The sequence below is a fragment of the Phyllostomus hastatus genome, unplaced genomic scaffold, assembly GCF_019186645.2.
Source record: "Phyllostomus hastatus isolate PE091 unplaced genomic scaffold, TTU_PhHast_1.1 phas_scaffold_93, whole genome shotgun sequence".
Lineage (NCBI taxonomy): Eukaryota > Metazoa > Chordata > Mammalia > Chiroptera > Phyllostomidae > Phyllostomus > Phyllostomus hastatus.
The window spans coordinates 30121182-30143146 of record NW_025334042.1 but is presented as its reverse complement, the minus strand read 5'-3'; the positions used below and the strand labels follow the sequence as shown (position 1 = coordinate 30143146).

General features: G+C 38.5%; 1 protein-coding gene across 3 annotated transcripts in view; it reads right to left on the bottom strand.

The window, feature by feature from the left end:
• The window catches only part of LOC123813065 (maltase-glucoamylase, intestinal-like), a 72359-nt gene that overhangs the window by 39733 nt on the left and 10661 nt on the right, over positions 1-21965 (bottom strand). For all 3 annotated transcript variants that reach the window (XM_045830107.1, XM_045830108.1, XM_045830109.1), the window contains exons 5-7: positions 15930-16098; positions 15513-15609; positions 14717-14829 (exon numbers count right to left, since the gene is read on the bottom strand). In XM_045830107.1, the coding sequence (XP_045686063.1) occupies positions 14717-14829; positions 15513-15609; positions 15930-16098 (379 nt within the window). The remainder of the gene's footprint in view (positions 1-14716; positions 14830-15512; positions 15610-15929; positions 16099-21965) is intronic.

Below are 21965 nucleotides of genomic sequence, written 5' to 3'. Positions count from 1 at the left end.
TTCCACTGATGTCTGTTTTGCTTTCATAACTTTGTATGTATTAATTAGAAAGAAGAATGTTCTTGTTAACCAAAACACTCATTAGTACTAAGCAAGAACTTGGTATCTAAACGAAGATGTGGCTAATTCTCCTTACTGTTAAACAAATCATCATATTCTTCATTCTACCTCACATCATTCAATTAGAAAGATGCAATTAACACAGAGGTTAAAACAGTCAGTTCTAAAAAGCAAGAAGAATTAGTTTGCTTTTCATAAATTAACAAATTTGTTTCCAAGTTGACACTTCACAACATAGCTGTTTATTGAGGTGGAAAAGTTTTCTTTTCCTTTGATGTGACTTGGTAACAATTTGAAAGGTCTGACTGCATTTTTCTACTTGTATTTGCACTTCTAAAAAGCCTGAATTTTACAGCAGGAAGTGCATTTAGTTACATCACCACTGATCAACATTTCTACAGTAGTTAAATAAGCTAGACCTCATCTAGAAATGAAATATTCAAACCAGCAAAATTCTTAAATTTTTAGCTTTCTTAAGGATTGGTTCATGGAGCAGCAAACACGTGAAGGTGGGCTTCACGAAGTAGTGGGAAGGGCACTGCTCTGTGTTGAAGACCTGTCCTGGCTCCAGCCTGCACCCAGCGACCAGCGGTGTGACTTTAAGAAAGCCAGCCAGTCCCTCCACAGCTCCATTTCCTCATTCAGTTAACAAAGGGGCTGCCCATGATTCTCACTAAATTCCCTTCTCCTCTCTGATAGGCTACACCGATCCTCATACCAATTGTGTGTAAGACCTTGGAAACACAATGCCTTTTCATTCAAAGTTCGAAAGCTAAATAAATGCTTTTTATTTTTTCAGCCTGATAAACTGGGTGGAGGAGGGTTGGGAGGGTGGGTCAGTTTGGAGGGGGAGTGTATGTATGAATACGCCATGAAGTTTCCTTTGAAATTCAAGGACTTCTAAGGAGACACATACCTCATGACTCAAGATGTGATATTTGTCTAATTTTTTTTTCTTAGTAACAAGTGTAGGAGGGAGCTATAAACAGCTGAGTGGGAGAAGCGTTCTTAAATTAGCTGCAATAGTGGTATTGGTTAGTCACAGGAAACCTAAATTACATAGGAGCTTGAAGCAACACTCCACAGACACACAGGGCTGATTGTTTTCCACCATAGAATGTAAAGTATAGCTTCCAAGTTAAAAGTGCAGGAGTCAAGCTTTAGAAGAGGACCAACATTTGGGTAGAGGACAGAAAATTAGTTTGTAACTTCCTTTGAGCCAGAAAAAATGTCCATGAGAAAAAAAAAATCACAAGCAAGTAAAAAATCAAGAATTTTAGAATAAATTATAACATAATCAAAGGACTCAACTCCTCCCAATATTAGGATTCTGTTGTTGAATATTTCCCAGCCCTGCTAAGCTTATGAAGTCAACAGATCAATGGTAGAAGAAATTGGAATTAAAGAGAATCGATTTCTTACGGAGTCTATGTTCAGCTTCAGCTGAGATAAGTAACAACGGTTCAGCCAGCTTAAATTGCAGGGGAAAACACCTACAAACAGAAACAGGATTAACAAACTGTTCTGCTGTCAAGTTTTAAGACAAAGATAGAAAAATACCACTGCTGCTACCTCACATTCAATGACATCTCAGAGCTGTCCAGAGGATTTTTTTTTGTTTATTCTCTTATGGGATGGACCCAGGAAGTCTGTGACAGGCAGGCCTGGTGCCCTGGTTCCCTCTGCCTATGGGAAATCTCAAGTTCACAAGGGTTAAGCAACTTAGTCAAGTCCCTACAACCAGTGAGAGGCATACGTGGGCTCTAACCCATCCCCTGAGTAAATTCCCAAAAAAGATTTGGTGAGAATATGTCACTTAAGATCTATCTGTATGGGTGCCTGGTTTTATTTTTTTGTATGGACTGAATAATTAGCTATAGAGTTTTCAGGGCTCAATCCTGTGGATTGAATAGGGACCAAAAGCACAAAGTCTCTCTGGTGAGCTCCTCTCCCCTTTAGCTGGCATCACTTTCTTTTCCCTCTATTTATGAAAGACTCTATTATGTATATGGGGTGGTATGGCAGTGTTAAACCCAGGGATAATTTTGGTTCAGAGAAAGAATAATAAAACATCTTCCAATAGCTGAGCAAGGAGAAACCATAAAAAATCCACTCCCTGGTTACTAGCCTCTAAAAACTGAACCAGAAGCTACTCCCTCTGCTTCACTCCCTGAATTTTTCACAAGCCTGAATTTTTCCCCTAACCACTCCCTTGGTTGTTCTTGCACTGTCTGTGAGTGATTGATGACATGATCACTTTAAGTTTAGTTGCACCAGGGTGAACTCCCAGTCTAGATAGCAAAATTAAATAATTGACAGGTATCCCAGGTTTGTACGTGTATATCCACTGAAGCAGGAGGCAAAAAAAGATAAAGCCACCGACGTTTCCCGGCTGCAACACTGGAAGTTTATTTTCCAGCTAGGAAACGCCCAGGCAGGAAAGGAAGCCGCTTATTAGAGATGAGCAGAGGCTTGTTGTTTAAATCAGAGTTTTCTAATCCTTTTCTGTGACCCTTAACTGAGCACCAACTACATACCAGTAGCTGTAATAAACTCTGGGGACACAAATAAAAATAAGACAAAGATGTGAACTATTAAGATACAATATTCAGCTCTGTTCTTCATGATCTCAGATTTTCAAAGGTGAAAATTAAAGCCAGCAAATAGCTAGGGCTGCTCTGAGGACACTTGGTCACCTTCCTCCACTTCAGTCTTGAATGGTGCTTGTGAGCTACCCTCTCAATCTTTGCTTTCTGTGCATTGAGTTTTAAGATTAGGCACTCAACACTTTTGAATCAGCATGGGGGCATAATTTAATTTTAAAATTTTAGTCCTGCGCTCTGCTTTCCTCAGATCTCAGGCACTTAAGGAGGATAAACTTAGGGAAAAACAAAACTGCTGGGAGGCACTGCAGACTGTGCAACGCCAGGAAGAACAGTTCAAGGAAAAGGTTATATGGAAAAATGCGGAGCTTTCTATAAGCCACTGGGGTTTAGGGCTGCACCAAACCAAAACAGTCTGCAGGCATTAGCTAAGGGGAAATGGATTATTTAAGAAAGAGATGACTCCCACACCTAGCATGTTTCTATTATTTTGTCATTGGACTACCTTCTATGAAATAGAAATAGGAGAGTTCTGGTTCAAGATGCCAGACTTCCTGCAACCTCTATTTCCTCCCTCAAGTCTCTTAACATTGAAGAAAAAATACTTTTTTATACATTCAATTTACCAATTGAAAAACTACAAGAGGTGCTCTTGGTGAACATTAACCAAAGGGAAATCCTGGGAAGAGAAAGCAGAGAGATTTGATTAGGCAAGAAAATACACAAAAGTCTCTTGCAAAAAGTGGAAGTAGCTATGAGCATGCCCCGAGCAGAGATGGGTCAGGTACTGGGCGCTGGGGCCAACAGCAGAGTAGGTGGACTAGGTGGCTTTTCTACATCTCTGCCCACGTCAACAAAAACACCACATGTGAGCAACAGAGCCATTTGTTCCCAGGTGAGACATAAGTAGTAAGGTTCCAGAAGACTAGTGACATTCAGAGGAATCAGGAACTCGTATGCCTAGAGTAATAATAATTAAAAAAATAACGATCACAGTATCCCATTCAGGAACACAGGCCTCCCCACACACCCCACCAGCCCATTCCTGGCAAGAATGTTTACTCTGCAGGTAGCCTCTCCCCACACCACCCACTCGACTTGTTTATTTTAGCCTTTGAGCTGTGATCCCTGCACTGAAAGGCCACTGGACATTCTCTCTGTGTGGTCTTGAAGGGTACCGGGGATTGAAATGCGCTCTAACACCAACGTCACAGGTTTTTCGGTTGATCAAGTGACAGGCTGAACTGCAGTGTCCCAGGCATAGAGGAACTGGCCTTACTTAACCTTAGGCTTTTCTAAACCAATAATTTGATTTTCTGGGTCCAGAAATAACTGTGGGAACCATGGAGCAATAAACAGAAAGATTTATACAGGAGTGCTCTCAGAGCTTCCGCAAAGATCGGTCGATCCATCTCCTGAAAGTGCGCAGGGGAAAGCGGCAGAGGCTGTAACACTGAAAGAAATTCCAGTTGTACAGAATAGTACCTGGGTTATTTTTAAATCCTTTTACTTAAGTCCCCTGTGTTTCTGTGCTCGTGTGGTTTCTGAACAAATGGCTTAACTGAAGCGCACCCTTTCAACAAATTATAAATGGTTGCTGTGTAAGAGACAAGACCTTATGTCAAACTCAAATAGCAACAGAAGTTCAGGAAGCCCCTGCCAGCTGACTGTATACAAGACAGTTGGTGAGAGATCAGATTACGGCACCAAATATCCTGACATAGAGACTGATAACTTGACAAACCTAAAGTAAATAAAAATAAATTCAGCAATATTATGAAACTGTACCTAAATTAGAACACTACAGAGGCAATTCACTTGATATCTGATTTTTAAGATACTATGTACACTTAAAGATGTAAACCTAACCTAAAAATCCTGAAAAGTAGAGAGAGTCTTTCATTGAAATTATTTAATGCCTTGTTCCAGGAACATGAAGATGGAAAGAATACTAATCTAATTGTGCATAACTATGCAAATTCTCAAATGAAGGTGAAAACTAAGTCATTGTCAATGTCACGCAAAATAGAAATGTCATTATCTTTGTGGTCAGTATGGCTTCAGGGGAAACAATAACCTTTTGCAAGTTAAAGTAGACTTTTAAAAGCACATAAATTATATCAACCTTCCAGTTACCTGAAGATTATATATATATATATATATATCTCACACATACATACCTATATATACACACACATACTACAAGAGCTTTACTTAAAAAAACTTCATGTGATAAAAATGCTCCTAATTTCTTTAAAATTTAAAGATATGGCTTTAAAGAACTAACACCAAATGTTTTCAAATGTATCTGTATAAGTTGTGTAGAATATTCCTTTGGGAAAGAATCTTGAACAGTGAAGTTTCATGAACATGCTGGAAAATCCAGGAAATACTTACAGCCATTTCCCAATGCCATTTCATATGTAGGAAGTATGATATAGTGATAAAAATAACTAAAATTAGAAGATAAAAATAACCAAATTTGGAAGCCACGATTATGTGGCTCTCCTCTGTCACATGTTCCTAGTCAACTCAACACAACTTCAAGCTCGGTTTCACCAGTTTTAAAATGGAGATAGTAATGCTCATCCTGAATATCTTTTGAGTTTTTGTGTGGAACACCTTGTAAAACAATGTATCTGGAGAATGCAAGTTGGATTATTTCCATAATTTTGATAATGCATACTCATCATTCCAATCTGTGTGTTTTGGGCCAATCATAACCCAATGCATTTGGTGTTTTAAGGAAATTCAAAAGTCTTTCTTCCTTTCCCCCCAAACTGTCACTTAAAAGCTATCTCTGCCTGTGACCTAATCATATAATAATACATTAATGGGTACCTAGAATGTGCCAGGATGAATATATACTTATGTAGCTTTTCTGTATCTCAGGAGCTGTATTTTAGGGTCTTCATATATATAACTCTTTTAAGAATTACAATAATCTTATCAGGTAGGTACTATGAATAATCCATTTTGCAGGTGAGAAAATTGGGGCCAAGAGATTAATATACTTGCCCAAAATTTTGCAAACAGTAAGGGACACAAACAGGGTTTAAACCTAGGGAGTTAGCCTCAGGGTCAGTGTCCTATATTTAACTTCCTCTCTCTTATACAGTGCTGTGTTGTTCGAGCAAAAAAAAAAAAAAAAGAATACAAACACAGTATCTTCTGCATTTCTGACAAATATTCATTGACTGCATCATAATAAGAATAACAATCAGCACTCATTGGTCTACTACATACCTCATATATTGAGTTGGCCAAAATGTTTGTTTGGTTTCTCAGTAAGATGGCTCTAGTAGTGCTTAGCTGTCTTGAACTTCATTCGAAACAATTTTGTTAGATTGTATTGTGACAGCTGTCATATAGCGTGCATTTAAAATAAATGTATCAGAATTGGTGAATGTTTGTGTAGCCATTTTAATATTGAAGATGGAAGAAAATATGCAACATTTTTGGCATATTATGCTTTATTATTTCAAGAACAGTAAAAACACAACCGAAACACAAAAGAAGATTTGTGCAGTGTATGGAGAGGGTGCTGTGACTGATTGATTGTGTCAAAAATGTTCTGCGAAGTTTCATGCTGGAGAGTTCTCCCTGGATGATGCTCCATAGTTGGATAAATGAGTTGAAGGTTACAGCAATCAAATCAAGACACTAATTGGGAACAACCAATGTTATACCATGTGGGAGATAGCAGACATACTCGAAATATCCAAATCAATGAAGTTACCGGTGAAATGAAAAATGTGTCTTTCATTTTATGGAAAACACCATATGGACACTTTGGCCAACCCAATATAACCTTACCTTGACACAGAGATACCTTTAATCTTGAGAAGGTTACAACAGGAATTTTAAAGATAAGATAGTTAAAGCTTAGGCAGGTACATCAATTGACAATATCCATGTACATCATATAGGCAAGAACAAAAATTCAATAGTTCAGGTTTTTCTAAACCTAGCATTGAATGGCCTAGGATTTGCCTTCTAGAAAATTCCAAATGCTCACTTCAAGGTCATGCAAAACTGAAGCATACGGAATACTCAAAGTTTCTTGAGCTACATACATACATACCAAAAAGTGAAAAGAATGAATAAAGATGGAGGATTAGGGTAGAAACTAAATATGTCAGAAAATCTGTTGAATAGGTGTATATCAAGAGCCTAATACTTTCCATGTAGCCTCACAGCCTGCTTAAAGAAGGGTCAAAAGGGATTTTTGGAGTATAATCTTATTAAAACTCTAAGGCTTCTAATATCAAAGCTTTCCAAGATCATATCTGTAATGAGAAAAGGATCCCCAATCAAAAATACTCAGAGGACTGAGGTGCCAAACTGATTTATCTTTGGTTTTCTAAAGTTGGCCTGATGTCCCTAATGATGATTTTCTTGGTGACCACTGAGCAAAGTGGATCACTCCAAACAATCCCTTTAAGAATTTTTCCTTTGTATCACAAAATTCAGCATTTTTGTGGCTCTTCAATTATGTACATAAATGTGAACTATAGCTTCCTCTTTATAATGCTAGGTAATCTTTAGAACTATAAAATTGGGGCTATAGATAATAGCCAACATGTAATCCATATAAATGGTATTTTATTGTATTAATATTGTTATTAACATACTAATAATAGTGTTATTAATATAATAGTAAATTAATGTATAATATATACTATTGGTGTTAAAATGTGGTATCAATGATATTTTAATTAGTAATATGACTTTTTCCATACTAAGTCTTTGAGCATGTCTCAAGTTGCCCTGGACATATTTCACATGTTCTGTGCCACCTGGAGCCAGTGGCTGTCACATGGACCAGGACATTGTCTCTCTGGCCTGAACATTAGAATCTCCTGGGGAAATTTTTAAATCCTCATATCAGGCCAGTCCCCAGGTTAATTATCAGAGTCTCTGGGAGTCCATCCCCACAACCTCCCCCGACCTTCGGCCTCATTGTCAATGGTTTTCAACACCAGTGGATTCTAATGGACAGCAACATTGAAGAACCACTGGCCCAGGAAATGTCCACCATCACTGGCATCACTTAACAATCTTCTTTCAGCCGTGTTTCAGAATTCTAGCTTGAATATCCTTCCATTTTTCCCCTTTGAAATGTGGGTGTGAGAGGGAGAAAGAAAACAGATGCAGCTGATCTCTTCACCGTCTCACTTTTCCAGCAAAACCTGGAATCACATTAACCTAAGGAACTGATTTTATCTCCACCACCATGCAGCACTGTTGTGTTTAAACCAAACAAATATTTACAGTAATGTTAGTAATACTGGTAAAAGACAGTGTTCACTTGAGACTGGCTGAATCCTGTTCTGGCACAGGCAGGGGAAATAAAAGCCTTGTAATATGAAAAATTTTATTATGGAAAATCTCCACCGGTGAATACTGAGAAACAGGTTAGTCTGGCAACACAGCATTTTCTCTCAGAGTGCTTGTCAAGTGGACTCGCATCACACCTTGGCACTGATCCTCTCTAACTGATTGTCTGGGGCTTGCCTGGGCTCACTCCCAGCTTTAGAAGCTCAGCCAGAAGCAGGGCTCTGGGCCAAAGGAGCACTGGGGCAGCAAAGCACCAAACGCAGAGCTGGCTGCTGATGGTCTGAATGGGTCTTGGAGGTCTTAGCTTCTCTCTGCACTTGGCTCCATTCCAAAGGAATTTAGACAAGCAGAAGATTTATCAGATTGATTTAGAAACTCAGTTTTAATACAGTGTGTATTAAGTCTGTTGAATTCTGCTACATGCTTGAAAGCCAAGGTTTGAAGCTGTATCTACTAGCATTTTTGAGAGTTTAAAGGACCCAGTGAGACAGGAAGGTTAAGTGATTCATGCCATGTCACAGGGCTCATCAGAGCACCCTAAGGCAAGATGGGAACTGGTTCTCCTCATGTTTCAACCCAGTGCTCCTGCCACCAACACACTGCAGTGTCTTAAAGTCCAGTTCCTCTCTTTTGTATTCTAGATACAAATGGAAATTGGTAGTCTCTTTTGGAGGGGTATTAGTAATATTTATCAAAATTTTAAATTCATATATTCTTCAGTCATTCATTTCAGCTATAGCAATATATTCTACAAAGCATACCTGTGCCCAAAGACATTGATCGAGGGTGTTGCTCGACTCTCTGGGATCGGTAAACATTAAAATGCCAGTCAATACAGCTTTTAAAAAGAAGACAGATATAACAGCGAAGATGATACATGAAAGAAAGGATTGAAAAACTGGATTTTGTTAACATTAAAAACTTACGCTTTTTGCACAGGACTCAGAGGCCGCCATCAACCGCCAGATGAACCTGGAGCTCTACACTTCCTACGTCTACTTGTCCATGTCTCACTACTTTGGCTGTGATGATGTGGCCTTGAAAAACTTAGCCAAGTGTTTTCTTCACCAGTCTCATGAGGAGAGGGAACATGCTGAAAAACTGATGGAGTTGCAGAACCAATGAGGTGGCCATATCTTTCTTCAGGATATCAAGAAACCAGACCATGATGAGTGGGAGAAGGGGCTGAATGCAATGGAGTGTGCAATACACTTGGAAAAAAGTGTGAATCAGTCACTACTGTACTTGCACAAATGGGCCACTAAAAAAATGGATCCTCATTAGTGTGACTTCATTGAGACTCACTACCTGGATGAGCAGGTGAAATCCACCAGAGAACTCCAGTGACCACTTAACCAACTTGCACAGATCGGGGGCTCCTGAGCCTGGCATGGCAGAGCATCTCTTACAAGCACACTTTGGAAGACAGTAAAGAGAGCCGAGCCTCAGGCAGCCTTCCCACCAGCACAGAGTCACTTCCCTGGTCACCAAAGCAGGGAACTCCAATGTGCATGTTGAAGTTGTACCATTACCTTTTCTGTAACTTTTTGTTGTACCAAATCATCCACTTATGTCCTTCATTTGTACCATTCCTTCAAATAAAGTAATTTGGTACTAAAAAATAAAAAACCGTATGCCCTCCACAGACAATGCCAAGAAAAGTAGAAGACAAGCTACAGTCTGTGAGAAAACATTTGCAAAATACATCTGATAAAGGACAATTACCCAAAATATCTAAAGAACTCTTAAAGCTCAACAGTAAGAAAAAAAAGCAACTGATTAAAAAGTGGCCTAAAGGCCTTAACAAACAGCTCACCAAAGAAGATATACAAATGGCAAATATGTCTCTAAAATGTATTCCACACCATATGTCATGAGGGGATGCAAATTAAAACAACAGTGAGATATCACTACACACCTATGGCCTGGCCTTTGGAATGGCCAAAGTCTGAGATACCGACAACATCAAATACTGATGAGGATATAGGGCAACAAGAACTTTCATTCAAGCCCTGGCTGGCGTAGCTCAGTGGATTGAGCATGGGCTGGGAACCAAAGTGTCCCAGGTTCGATTCCCAGCCAGGGTACATTCCTGGGTTGCAGGCCATAACCCCCAGCAACCGCACATTGATGTTTCTCTCTCTCTCTCTCTCTCTCTCTCTCTCTCTCTCTCTCCTCCCTTCCCTCCCTAAAATAAATAAAATCTTTAAAAAAAAAAAGAACTTTCATTCATTACTGGTTTGGAAGCCCCTTTGGAAGAGAGTTTGACAATTTCTTACTGAACTAAATATATTCTTACCATATAATCCAGCAATTGAACTTCTTGGTATTTACACAAAAGAACTGGAAATTTATGTCCACACAAAACCTATACATGGATATTTATAGCAGCTTAATTCATAATTGCCAAAATTTGGAAACAAGCAATATGCCCTTCATTAGGTGAATGAATGAACTATTGTACATTCAGATGATAGAATATCACTCAGTGCTAAAATGAAATACATTATCAAGTCACGAAAAGGCATGGAGGAATCTGAAATGCATATTACTAAGTGAAAGAAGCCAGTCTGAAAGGCTACATACACACTGTGTGATTGAAACCATATGACATCCTGAAAAAGGCAAAACTATGGAGACATGGCTGCTGATGGGGGATGAATAGGCAGAGAACAGAGGACTTCTAGGGCACTGAAAATACTCTGCATAATATTATAACAATGGATATATATCAATATATATTTGTCCAAACCCATAGAATGTACAACACCAAAAGTGAACCCTTAGGTAAACTATGGGCTTTGGTGATTATGCCATGTCAAAGTGGGTTCATCCCTGGTAACAAATGTACCATTCTAGTGAGCAGTGTTTATAATCGGGGAGGTTATGTATGTGGAGAGGCAGCCAGTATGGGACATCTGTGTACCTCCTTTCAATTTTGTTATAAACATAAAACTGCTCTAAAAATTATGTCCTAACAATTATGTAGAATGGTAACTACTTATATGGCAAGACCTCTAACAGAGGTAAATCAAAAGATCATGTTACAAAAAATAGTTCTAGCATGATCCTATTTATAGAGAAGTGGAAAATACATATGTATGTATAAATGTATAGTAAATTTTTAGAAGGATATTTGGAAAACTAGTAAAAGTGGTTGTTACTGCCAAAGGCAGGAGGATTTGAGGATTTACTTCTGCATCATTTGGTACTTTTACAAGGGGAAAAAATTTGCATAGTACTTGTGTAATTAAGAATAAACTTATTCAGAAAAATATTCCTTGACCTCATTTCAAACAATCCAGAATACTAAGGGCATGCTTATTTAGAAACATAGATGTTCTTTGTAATAATATAAATGAAGATTTTTTAAAATGTCCCAGTATGCTAAAAATTTGTTATAAGTCATTTATGTTATGGCTGAGGAGTAAAGAAAAACTAATTAAATAAAAAATGTCCAGTAAGTTAATTAACTGAAATTCTACATAGTCTCCTTTCCTCAAGATTAATTTGTTGAGATTTTAGCATTATAAAAATAATGTGAAACAACTATCAATAACACAATTGTATGTGACTTTGAATGTTTATGTTAGAAAATGTGGGTTTGAAACCTATAGCCAAAATAACAAAAATCAATTGGTCAGAACATGGTTAAAGCAAGGAAACAAAAAACTGATTCAAATATGCCTCTTCATCACTCCAGCCAAGGATAAATTCTGATTTCATGAGACTGGAGAGAGGACCTGGACTGGTTGGAAAGGCAGGTATAGAAGACAGTAGGTAACAAAGCTTCCATCTATACTGTGTGTGAGCCAGGAGTGTGCAAGCACAGTGGGGGTCTCGGTCTTCAGCAGTGGGAGGATTTCACAGAGGAGATGGTGTAAAGAGCAAGCCGATCACCGAGTAGATGAGATGGGAGTTCTTCCAAGGAAAGGGAAAGCATAGGTGCTAAGAACACAGGAGACCTTGAAAATTTCCAGTAGGGCTGGAGTGTAGAGTTTGAAAATAAGCTGATGGGAGATAATGCTGTTGACATGAGATGGGAGCTGTTAATTAAGAATCTTCATAAGCCAAGCAAATTAATTTGGATGTTTTACCCTTTAGTCTTGTATAGACTAGTTTGGGAGCCACTAGCCATGTGTGGCTATAAACATTCAAAATACAGCTAGCCCAGATTAAGATGTGATATTAAGTATAAAATAATGCACACCAGATTTCAAGGACCTAGTATAATAAAATATATAAAATACCTCATGGTTATTTTTTACATGTTTGAAATATACTATTCTGGATATGTTATTAAAATGAGTTCCACCTGTCTTTACATTTTTTAATTGGCTGCTAAAATTTTTTAAATTACAAATGTGTCTTGTAATCCATGTATTTCTATTTGACAATGGTGCTTTTAGATAATGGTTAGGTGCTTAACAGAGGTGAAAGATAAGAGTTTGCCTTTTAGAAGTATCCACCTGGCAAAAGTGTGAATGAAGAATTGTTTGTAGGAAAACCAAACAGGAAGTAGGAAAACCAGTTCCCCAGTTATTATAACATTCTGAGGAGAAAAGGTGAAATCTTATTAAGGCAAGAATGCTGGAGAGAGGAAGAAAAGGACATTCAATCCATGGGCTGTAAGGCAATGAAGGATAGAGAAGAAAATAATTTTTAAGTTTCTTGTTTGGATGTTTGGGTTCTTGATGATTCCATTAACTCAGAAGATCTAGTTGAAGTCAGTTTAGGAAAAGATTATTAATCCTGGGTACAATCTGTCGTAGTGCTCGTGGGGCCTGAAGTACACACTTTCAATAGACAAAGATAAATATGCTGGAGTTCAGGGAAAAGCTTTGGATTAGAGATAGGAACAGGTGATTCATCAGGGCATGCACAGTGGGTGATGTCACTGCTGAAAAACTGTTCTTTTTGAAGAGTACAGATCTCTGAGGAACACAGACATTTACTGACTGAATAAAAAGTTTGTCAGTAGATTAGGAAAAAGAAGTCAGAAGGGTTAGCAGTGAACCAGGAAATACTGTTTCGAAGGACTAACGAGTGGATTCCAAGCAGCTACAAAGTCAGCAGCTACAAAGAAATTTAATAAGTGCTTATTGTATGGAATTTTTGGAGCTTCATGGGTGATTTAGATGTATTTTATGTGTATTATATCACATTTGATTCTCACAGCAATCCTATGAAATGGGTACTGTAATTATCCCTATTTACAGATGCAGGAAATGAGACGCACAGGATGGTTAAGTTGCCCAAGATCACACAGCACATCAGTAGTAGACAGGATTCAAACCCAGACCATCTGTAGGGGTGTTTTTACTACAAACCCAAGCTGTACATATATACACATAACCAGTCATCACCTCCTCCAGAGTACTAAGTGAGCTAAGGGAAGTTTATATTATCAACAACTAGTTGACAATAAGATGAAAGAAAAAAGCTTTTTTTTTTTTAAGCTGTCAACTTTGGGGCAGCTCTTCAGGGAAGTGAGAGATTGCCCAGGAGACAAGTTAAATGGGAGGAACTTTTGCTTGATGCTTGTTACCACCTTTGCCAGCTATTCCAGAGGCTTTGGGAATCAAACCATGGTTATTCTAGGCAGAGGAGCTGGGCGCATGGGTCACCACTCCATTCCCCAAACCCCCTGCTGTAGGTACCCCTGGAAGGAAGGACTGAAATAAGGAAGCAACGAGAAACAGGAGGATGACTGTCACTGTTAGCTTTATGTAGCCCTGTCCACAACCCCTCTTGTATCCATTCTCAATCCTGTCTTTTCTAAACCCCACAGAGAAGCTTCTGTCAACTTTGGAAAAGAGAAGAGATGCATCTTTATGAGATCCCTTGAAACCACAAAATTCAGTGCAGGCCTTGTTCCCGCTTGGCCCAGGCACCTCCGTCAGGCACGCCCTGATCTCTGAGAGAACTGAGAAATCTCCTGGTAGGATATTTCCTCTTCCCATGATTATCACAGCAAAGGTCTTTGTCATTGCATTTTGAATTGCCTGCTGATCAGATTCATTGACAACCATAACTTATTTAAACAGCTCTGCTAAGGCCCTTCCCTGGCCCAAAACACCCTACCTTTCCTATCCACCTACAAAGCCTACAATTATTTTGTTAGACAGTTATTCAATTACAAAGGATCCTATTTGGAACTGCAGATATCCCTGTGGATTCTGATATTTGACCAGTTCACCCTAGAGAGATCTTTCAAGGAATGACAGGTTTGATGAGGAATGAGCAATGAATTGGCAGTGTACATTGGCTACATCTGTATACCATATGCCTGGTAGATATATGGGAGGGGGACAGAGGTGAAGTGTCTCCCCCTATATCCAAAAAGGAAAGATCTAGAAGAAGAGCAAAAAGAAAGGTAAGTGCGGATGATAAATTAAGGTCACTACTGGGTAGTTTCTCATGAGTTCTGTCCCATTAGAAAGTTTTCCTGCAAACATGGATTCCTCAAAGCCCAGTTCTCTTAAGCCCCAGTGAACCAAGTGGCCAGGAGATGAATCCTTTGGGAGAAGAGTCAAGTGACATAGAGTATGACAGATCAGAAGTAATAGAGCTGAGATGAAATTATAACCAAGACAGAAGGCTTTGCCTAAGTGTAGGAACAATTAGCCAGGAGATTCAAGTGTTAAAGGACTGGGTGTTAGTTGCTCCTCCTTTCCTCGGAGCCAGGACAATGACAATGTGACTATACTCACCTCTGTGTACTGCTGGATAACGTTTTCAGGAGTGGGGCCAAGAAACATGTAGAAATCAAGTATTCCTCCAATGGTCCTGAATGTTAAAGACGGAAATGGGCTCAGAGTGACATCTGAAGAGAACAAAGCAAAATAGAGAATAAGCACAAATAATATAAGAGGAAGAGACCACTATTTTAATACGTTTACCATTTAGACGCAACCAAGGCTAATTATCTAATACTAGGCACTATTGATAGTTCTGACAGCATCTGAGTGTCTGCCAGGATTTTCCAAGTCTGTTTGTTCATGGTTTTCTTTTCTAAAAAGTTCACGTCAGTTATATCTATCATTGCATTCACACACACACACACACACACACACACACACACACACGACAGAGAGAGAGCGATTGATTAAACCTGAGGTGCAAAATTAAGAAAAGCTGCTGCAGAGGTAATGCATTTCAAATATTTCTAGACTAATTAAATGCAGAAAGGAGGACTTTGCAATGTTTACATTGCTGAGATTATATGGCAGATCCAGCAACACTGCATTACTGTGAAATTTCTAACATTGCTTGTTCAAGGGCTTCTGGTGTCTTTAGTACTGTGTGTCTTAATAGCATTTTGTAATTTATTAGGATGACTGTTTTTTCACTAAAAAGTTTCCATTTTGAAGCAAAATATTAAATTATAAATAATCTCTCACTCTATTTTGTTCTAATTAATAGGAATGTTTTAAAGAGAGAAAGGGCAAAAATAGCATTTACATTATGCACTTGCTGTTTTAGGATTTAACCAGAGGATCATGTTACCTTGGGCATTGGAATTCAAGAGGAGAACACCATGAGCATTAAAGTCTTTCTCAATGCACATATAAAAAGGATGAACTCCATAGAGATTGCTAAATGCCTGCAACACAAAAAGAAATATGGTGTTTTTATGATTTATTGGAATTTTTATTATCCTATCTCAATGAGATCCAGTAGCAATTAGTGATGTCAAAAAAGAAAAAATGCATAATATATGTTATGGGGGTAAAAGGCAAACTAATGAAAACATGAATACATGTAAAATTTCAAACTTGCCTTTATCACCACTTAAGTATAAACCAAAATGATTTCTGAGAGTACATTTATAGCACCTTATAGAAAATTATTCTTACTATTCATGTCCTCTTTCTCTTGTAACAAACAAACTCCTAGTATTAAGAATCTCTATTCACACATTACCCCTGGTGACTGATCTCTGGAAAACATTCCATATCTAACATAATTCATGTCATGCTTAAAGGATGGATGTTCGTGTTCACCAAATCCATAGATCGAAGTGGACGGGACAGAGGTCATCATTTGCATATACTGGTCAGAAAATATCAGGCCTCCGAGAGTTGTTTCCCACCTGTGATGGACAGAGAAGCAGAAAGACAGTGACTGGGTGGCTTTTTTATTTTAAAAAAGTTTGTGGAACTTTCATAAAAACTCTTTTCTCCATTAAATTCCTATCCAAAAAGAAAAATCCTATAAAGTTAGCTTAAAGGGGGAGGAGAAAATAAAAACGGGATGTGGGGGATCTGAGGGAATGGTAATTCATGTTTACTGAATATTTGCTAAATGCTGGGTATAACATATGTGCTATTTCACTTAACCCTCACAATATCCCTGTGAAGGCATTATTATTCCATTTTATAAACGAGGAAACTGAGCCTCAGACAGAGTCAAGTTACATGACTTGCCTAAAATTACTGAAATAACAGTGCCAAGATTCAGTCAGTTTTGCTGCTCAAATTTTTGTGCAGCATTTTATCTGTTGAGATGGAAGTAGGTCTTTCTTGAAATAAAAGTAGTCTGTGTTCAAATAAAACTTGGGAAATGTTGAGCTACATTTCTCTTCTGCAGAACTTTTTCAGAGTTCTTAATAAGGAGCAATACAGAGTGAATCTCTGAGAGTTGACTGCAGCACTGACATTTTCTGAAACCTTTTGTTCTAGAACACCTGTTTACATTGTGAAAGCCAAGGTTAAGTCAAAGGGAAGGGAGAGAGGGGTGGTGGAGGTGGTGACAGCACAGCAGTCACAGGTGGGAGGCCGCATCCTGTGTCCAGACCCACTGACCTCATCCCAGTCTCTCCCATGCTCCAGTTTCTAGCCCTGTTTACAGGGGAGGCAGGTGGGTGAGTCTAAGTTCCCCGCCAGAGGAGAGTTCTCATGCCCTGCTGAGTAGCAACGCTTAACTATGTTTATTTAAAATTGTTGCTTTTTCAGTGTTTCTCTCTCACACTCTCTTTTCCCTCCTCCTCTCATTCAGGGATGATTTACTGAGTGTCTTGCACTGGGCACTGGAGAAATACTCCAAGGAATAAGAGTTGGGAACAACTAGGTAGTTACAACACAGTGGGATACATGGAGATAAGTAAATACATGTTGCTATAGGAGCAGAACAGGGCACAAGTCACAGCCCCAGAAAGGGAAGGTTTCGGGGGAAATAGGATGAGCAGGTGAGGTACAGAGTATGAAAAGTAATAGTAGGTGTCGACTGGGCTCCGCATAGGAAAAAGCCTTTACTGTCTTTTTTCTTGTGTTCTTAGTTAAATACAGCACTTTCAGACCCTAATAAACAAGAAAACTTGTTTAAAAATTACTTTAAAAATTACCTAGATTTTGAAAGGATTATACTCAAATTATTAAAAATTAGCTCAGCACATGGTGAACAATCAGAGCCCCTGTGGACCAAAGGCTGAATCAGGGACCCCAAGACCCCAGAGAGGACAGGTCTTAGCCATTTAAAAGATGTAGGGAGACCTGCGGGTCCTGCTGGAGGGGCTAAGGAAAGCAACAGAACAGCAGAAGGGACACGGGACCGGCTCAGGGAATGGCTATTAACTATCATGGAAGCATTTCGACATGGCCACAGCAGTTATAGCCATAATGGAGCCTATCTCTAAGGAAGAGTAACCACTTCTTAGAGGAAAGGAATTACTTTCTAGCTCAGTTTGCCATAAACCTTTAAGGTAACCTTATCTCTCAGAAAAATCCATTGGCTTTGACTTTTCAATGTAAAAAAAGGTATCAATTAAGCTTTAGTAGTACACTATCAAATGATTCTTCAAATATCAGTCTATGCTACTATTTATAGAAGCACGTGGTTTTCTTGGTTTTATCTAAAGTGTCATTTATTTATATAAGGCAATAGAACTCAAACCTGCTACAGGTCTCATTAGTTCTAAATATCTGACAAACCTTAGATGCAACCTCCTATATATTCTATTACATGCACATTTATACCCTTTTCATTAGGCAAAAAATTTTAAAAATCTAATCACTGAAAGAACTAGATTGTCAGAAGTTTGTGGCACATTGTGAGTTATTATCGGCAGTTTACTAAGACTGGAATGACTGATTTGAGAGGCATAAACTGCATCAGTCCTTTATCTTCTTCTTCTTATGGTCCCCAATGTTCTAAAAAGGTTAACACCACTCAGAGGGTACTCAGTCCTTAGATTTTCATAAGCCATGTTAACAAATATTCATTCCCATTTCTCATTCCCCTTCATGAATCATGAACACTGATTTTATATATATATAATTATATATAACATATATTTATGCTTATAAAATAAGGCAAAAGAAGGAAAAAGTTTCTGAATAAAGAAACAAATTTCATTGTTTATTTAGAAATTACCTACATTAAACATTAAAAATAGAATAACTAGACTATAATAAGTAAAAAAAAGATATAGCATTATGCAAACAATGTTGATTGAGCTTTAAAATGACATTCAAATACACTGTTCAAATGCATTCTCATTGTTCAAATAAAACTAAAATAATTTTAGTGTGATTAAAATAATACCAGATGAAAAATAAAATTAAATAATACCATATTACTTTCCCTTTTAAAAATTTTATCAAGAACACTGAGTAGATCAGTTAAAAATTAAAGTTCATAAAAAGTGAAATAGAACTTCCTCATTATCTTATTTGTTTGTTTTTTACCATAGAGGTAGCTCTCCGTAATACATTTATCATCAGAAATTCTCTTATATGTAATCTCGCTTTTCAACTAAGCACAGTGGCACATGCTATGGCTTGTGCAAGGGAAAAATATCTTTTTGGAATGTGGGAAAAGAGTTGGTCTAGGCAAGGCATATCTTTCAGATATATAAACAGATGATGGAATTCTGATCATGTGTATTAAAATTAATAGTATTGAGTACTTTCCAGAATATCTACAACCACATTATTCATAATACTCAAAGTCCCAAGGTTTAATGTTGACATATTCCCGTTCACTATAAATTGATATTGGTGTGTTCAGTCCTACTTATTATAAAAGCTATTGATATGAAATAAACTTTTAGAAGCAATCTTTGCTAATTCAAAGTAGAAGGATCTCCCTAGAACTTCAAAAGAAATATCAATAGCACCACGACGTCTTCACCTCACCCCCAAAACTCTCTTTAATACATTTAAAGAAATCATTTTTTAACTCAGGATTACTGCTATAAAATGGAATAAATTTTTATCACTAATGAACCATTAAAATTGCTGCATAGCTCTTAAAAATGAATATGTTGTCATGTAAGAGGTATCGAATAAACATCTGACAGAGGAGGGAATGGAGGAAAGAAGGACTTCGTAACTACCATGCCCTGGAGGGTCGATTAAAATAGAGTGTTTCCACCAGAGTCAGATCAGTTTACACAATGACTGCGAGGCCAGCAGCTGGTGAGTAGGTGATAACTGAAGAAAATAGGGTAACAAGGCATGCAGGACCCTGCACCACCTCCACTTCCTGAGTCCTCTATTGCCGAGGCTCAGGGCACACTAACCCAAATTATAGTGCCTGGGCATACTGCATATCTTAAGCTGAAGAGTTTGGAGAAGTGGTAGAAACAGAAAAGTTACTCTAACCTTTTCCTGCTCACTGTTCTTCCCTGAAATGCATCATAAATCCCCCATGTGAAAGATGCCCACACTGTACCTAGACTAGAGGAAGGTAGACATTCTTATCACCAGAGACAGGGAATTTGGGGCCAGAAAAATCTATAAATAAATGTCATTAAACTGACCCTTATCTCCTAGCTACTTCTCTACCATTGACTAACCCCCAGTCACAACCTCTCTGTCTTGTCTTATCAATTCTTCACAAAGTTATTGTCTTTTTGTCTAAAATGTATAAAAGCTTCCTCCTCTATCACTTCTTTGGGTCTTCATTCTCTTGTGAAAGCTCTCATGTAACATATACAAATTCAAAAACGTTTTATGCTTTTCTCCTGTTAATCTGTCAGTTTACTCTTCAGTCCCAGCCAGGAACCCTAAGAGGGTCAAGGGAAGCTTTTCCTTCCCTACACCATCACATGAGCTATGTACTGATTCACATTATAAAACCATGTCATAGTTCCTCCTTGTACCTCCTATCACACCAGTCTTTTTTAAACCAGAAGACATCCAGTCTTTTTATTCTTTCGTGCCTTTCTTTTATAGTTCCCTTAAACAAAAAAGCGTTCACCACAACCACTCCTCCCTGAAACCTTATTGTCCTGTCAGAATTTAAATTTCCTTTTCCATTCCTCATACCTTTATTTGCATTTCTTTCATTCTCTCAGTTGTTCTAGTTAGTCCTATTGACAGTGGGTAGTGTTTTCTTTATTATTCCTTATCCCCAATGACAAACACCAAGTGGATATTGAGAAAACAATATTTTTAATATACACCTGAAGAAAATACAAGGTGTAACAAAATGTATTCAGCGTTTATATGGGAAAGTTTTATACAGAGTGATAAGAAGCTCAATCTTTTACTCTCCCTTAGGTGCATGCTAACTCTCACATCCCTGGAGAAAGCCCTCTCTACAAAGCTGTCTGACGGGAGTGGGGTGGGTACGGGGATAGAGAAGGTGGTGTTTACCACAAATGTGAATTGCAGCGCACGCCAGAGCACTGGGCGTCAGGGCAGCTGGCCTCCACAGGCTCCCATTCAGCCAGAGTGGGTACCAAAGCAACGTTCATACCCATGGCCTCAACAACCAGACCTCAGGCAGCTGGGACATTTGCCTAAAAGGTGGAAGGACAGGACAAACAGGCTAGACCCTCATCGCTCTTTTCAGCCCTCAATCTAAATGCATTGGACCCCCAACACCCGTTGCTATGCAATTTCAAAAGAATTTGGTTTCCATCCTGGAGCAGCCACCAAGCCAACAGCTCTGGGCCCGTGTATTCCAGCTCCGCCTCCTGGTCTGGAAGGATGAATGGACTGCCTGTGCTCCTCAGACGAACTCCTCCAGTGACTCACTGACTCTAGCCTTTTCTCTGCTTTTTCTTATATGGTCTTTCATAACAAAATAGAAACACATTGCTATTTTTCTCATCTTAAGGGGAAAAAAAAAAACCCTGACATTCTTTCATGACCTCATTTCACTCCATTTCTCTCTTTCTTAAAAGTACGTTTTCCAAAGCAGCCGCTTACCCTCCATCTTTCCAACTTCTCTCCCCACGCTTACTGAACCCCCGCCCAGCTCCCCTGGAGCTGCTGCTGCCAAAGCGAACACTGAGCTCTGGAGACCTGTTCCACCGCACTGGACTGCGGTCACCGACCCACACTGCTCAGTGAGGACCTGGTCAATGGGGCAGGTCTCAGGGTGAGTGTCTTCACCGCAATAAAAAAGTTTGTTAAAGATGAGGAATGAACTATGTTGGTGTAACCCATGTTCAATTCTCAGTTTTCATCCAATTTAATCTATCAGCAGCATTTGGTGGAATTGCTCACACCCTCTTTCTTAAGACACTTTCTGCACTCTCTTCAGTTTTGGTGAAGAAATGCCATATTCCTCTAATTACAGTCTAATTGTGTCTTGCTATTTCTCAGCACATCTAAAATGTACTTACAGGAGAGTGGACAAGTAAGAATTCACTGATATTTACTTATTGAACATTTGCTGCTTGCTTCAAAATATAAAAATCATAACAATGAACCAGACATTGATTCTACCATAAAGGAAATTGATACCCAGAGGGAGATAAGATAGTAAGATGAAATGAATATGATGTGAAATATAGTATAAGAGTTTAAAGAAAAGTACAGATTTGGTTCTTTTTAAGTTAAAAAGAAAGGGAGGTCATTTCCATGTATGGAAGTATTGTCAGGCAAACTTTATAAAAAGAGTAGATTATACTGGAGAAGAATTGTGATAAGCAGAGGCAGGAGACACAGGCTTTCAAGAAAGAGAAAATAGTCTGAATAAATGTGGGAAGAAAGAAAGAAAAGGTCA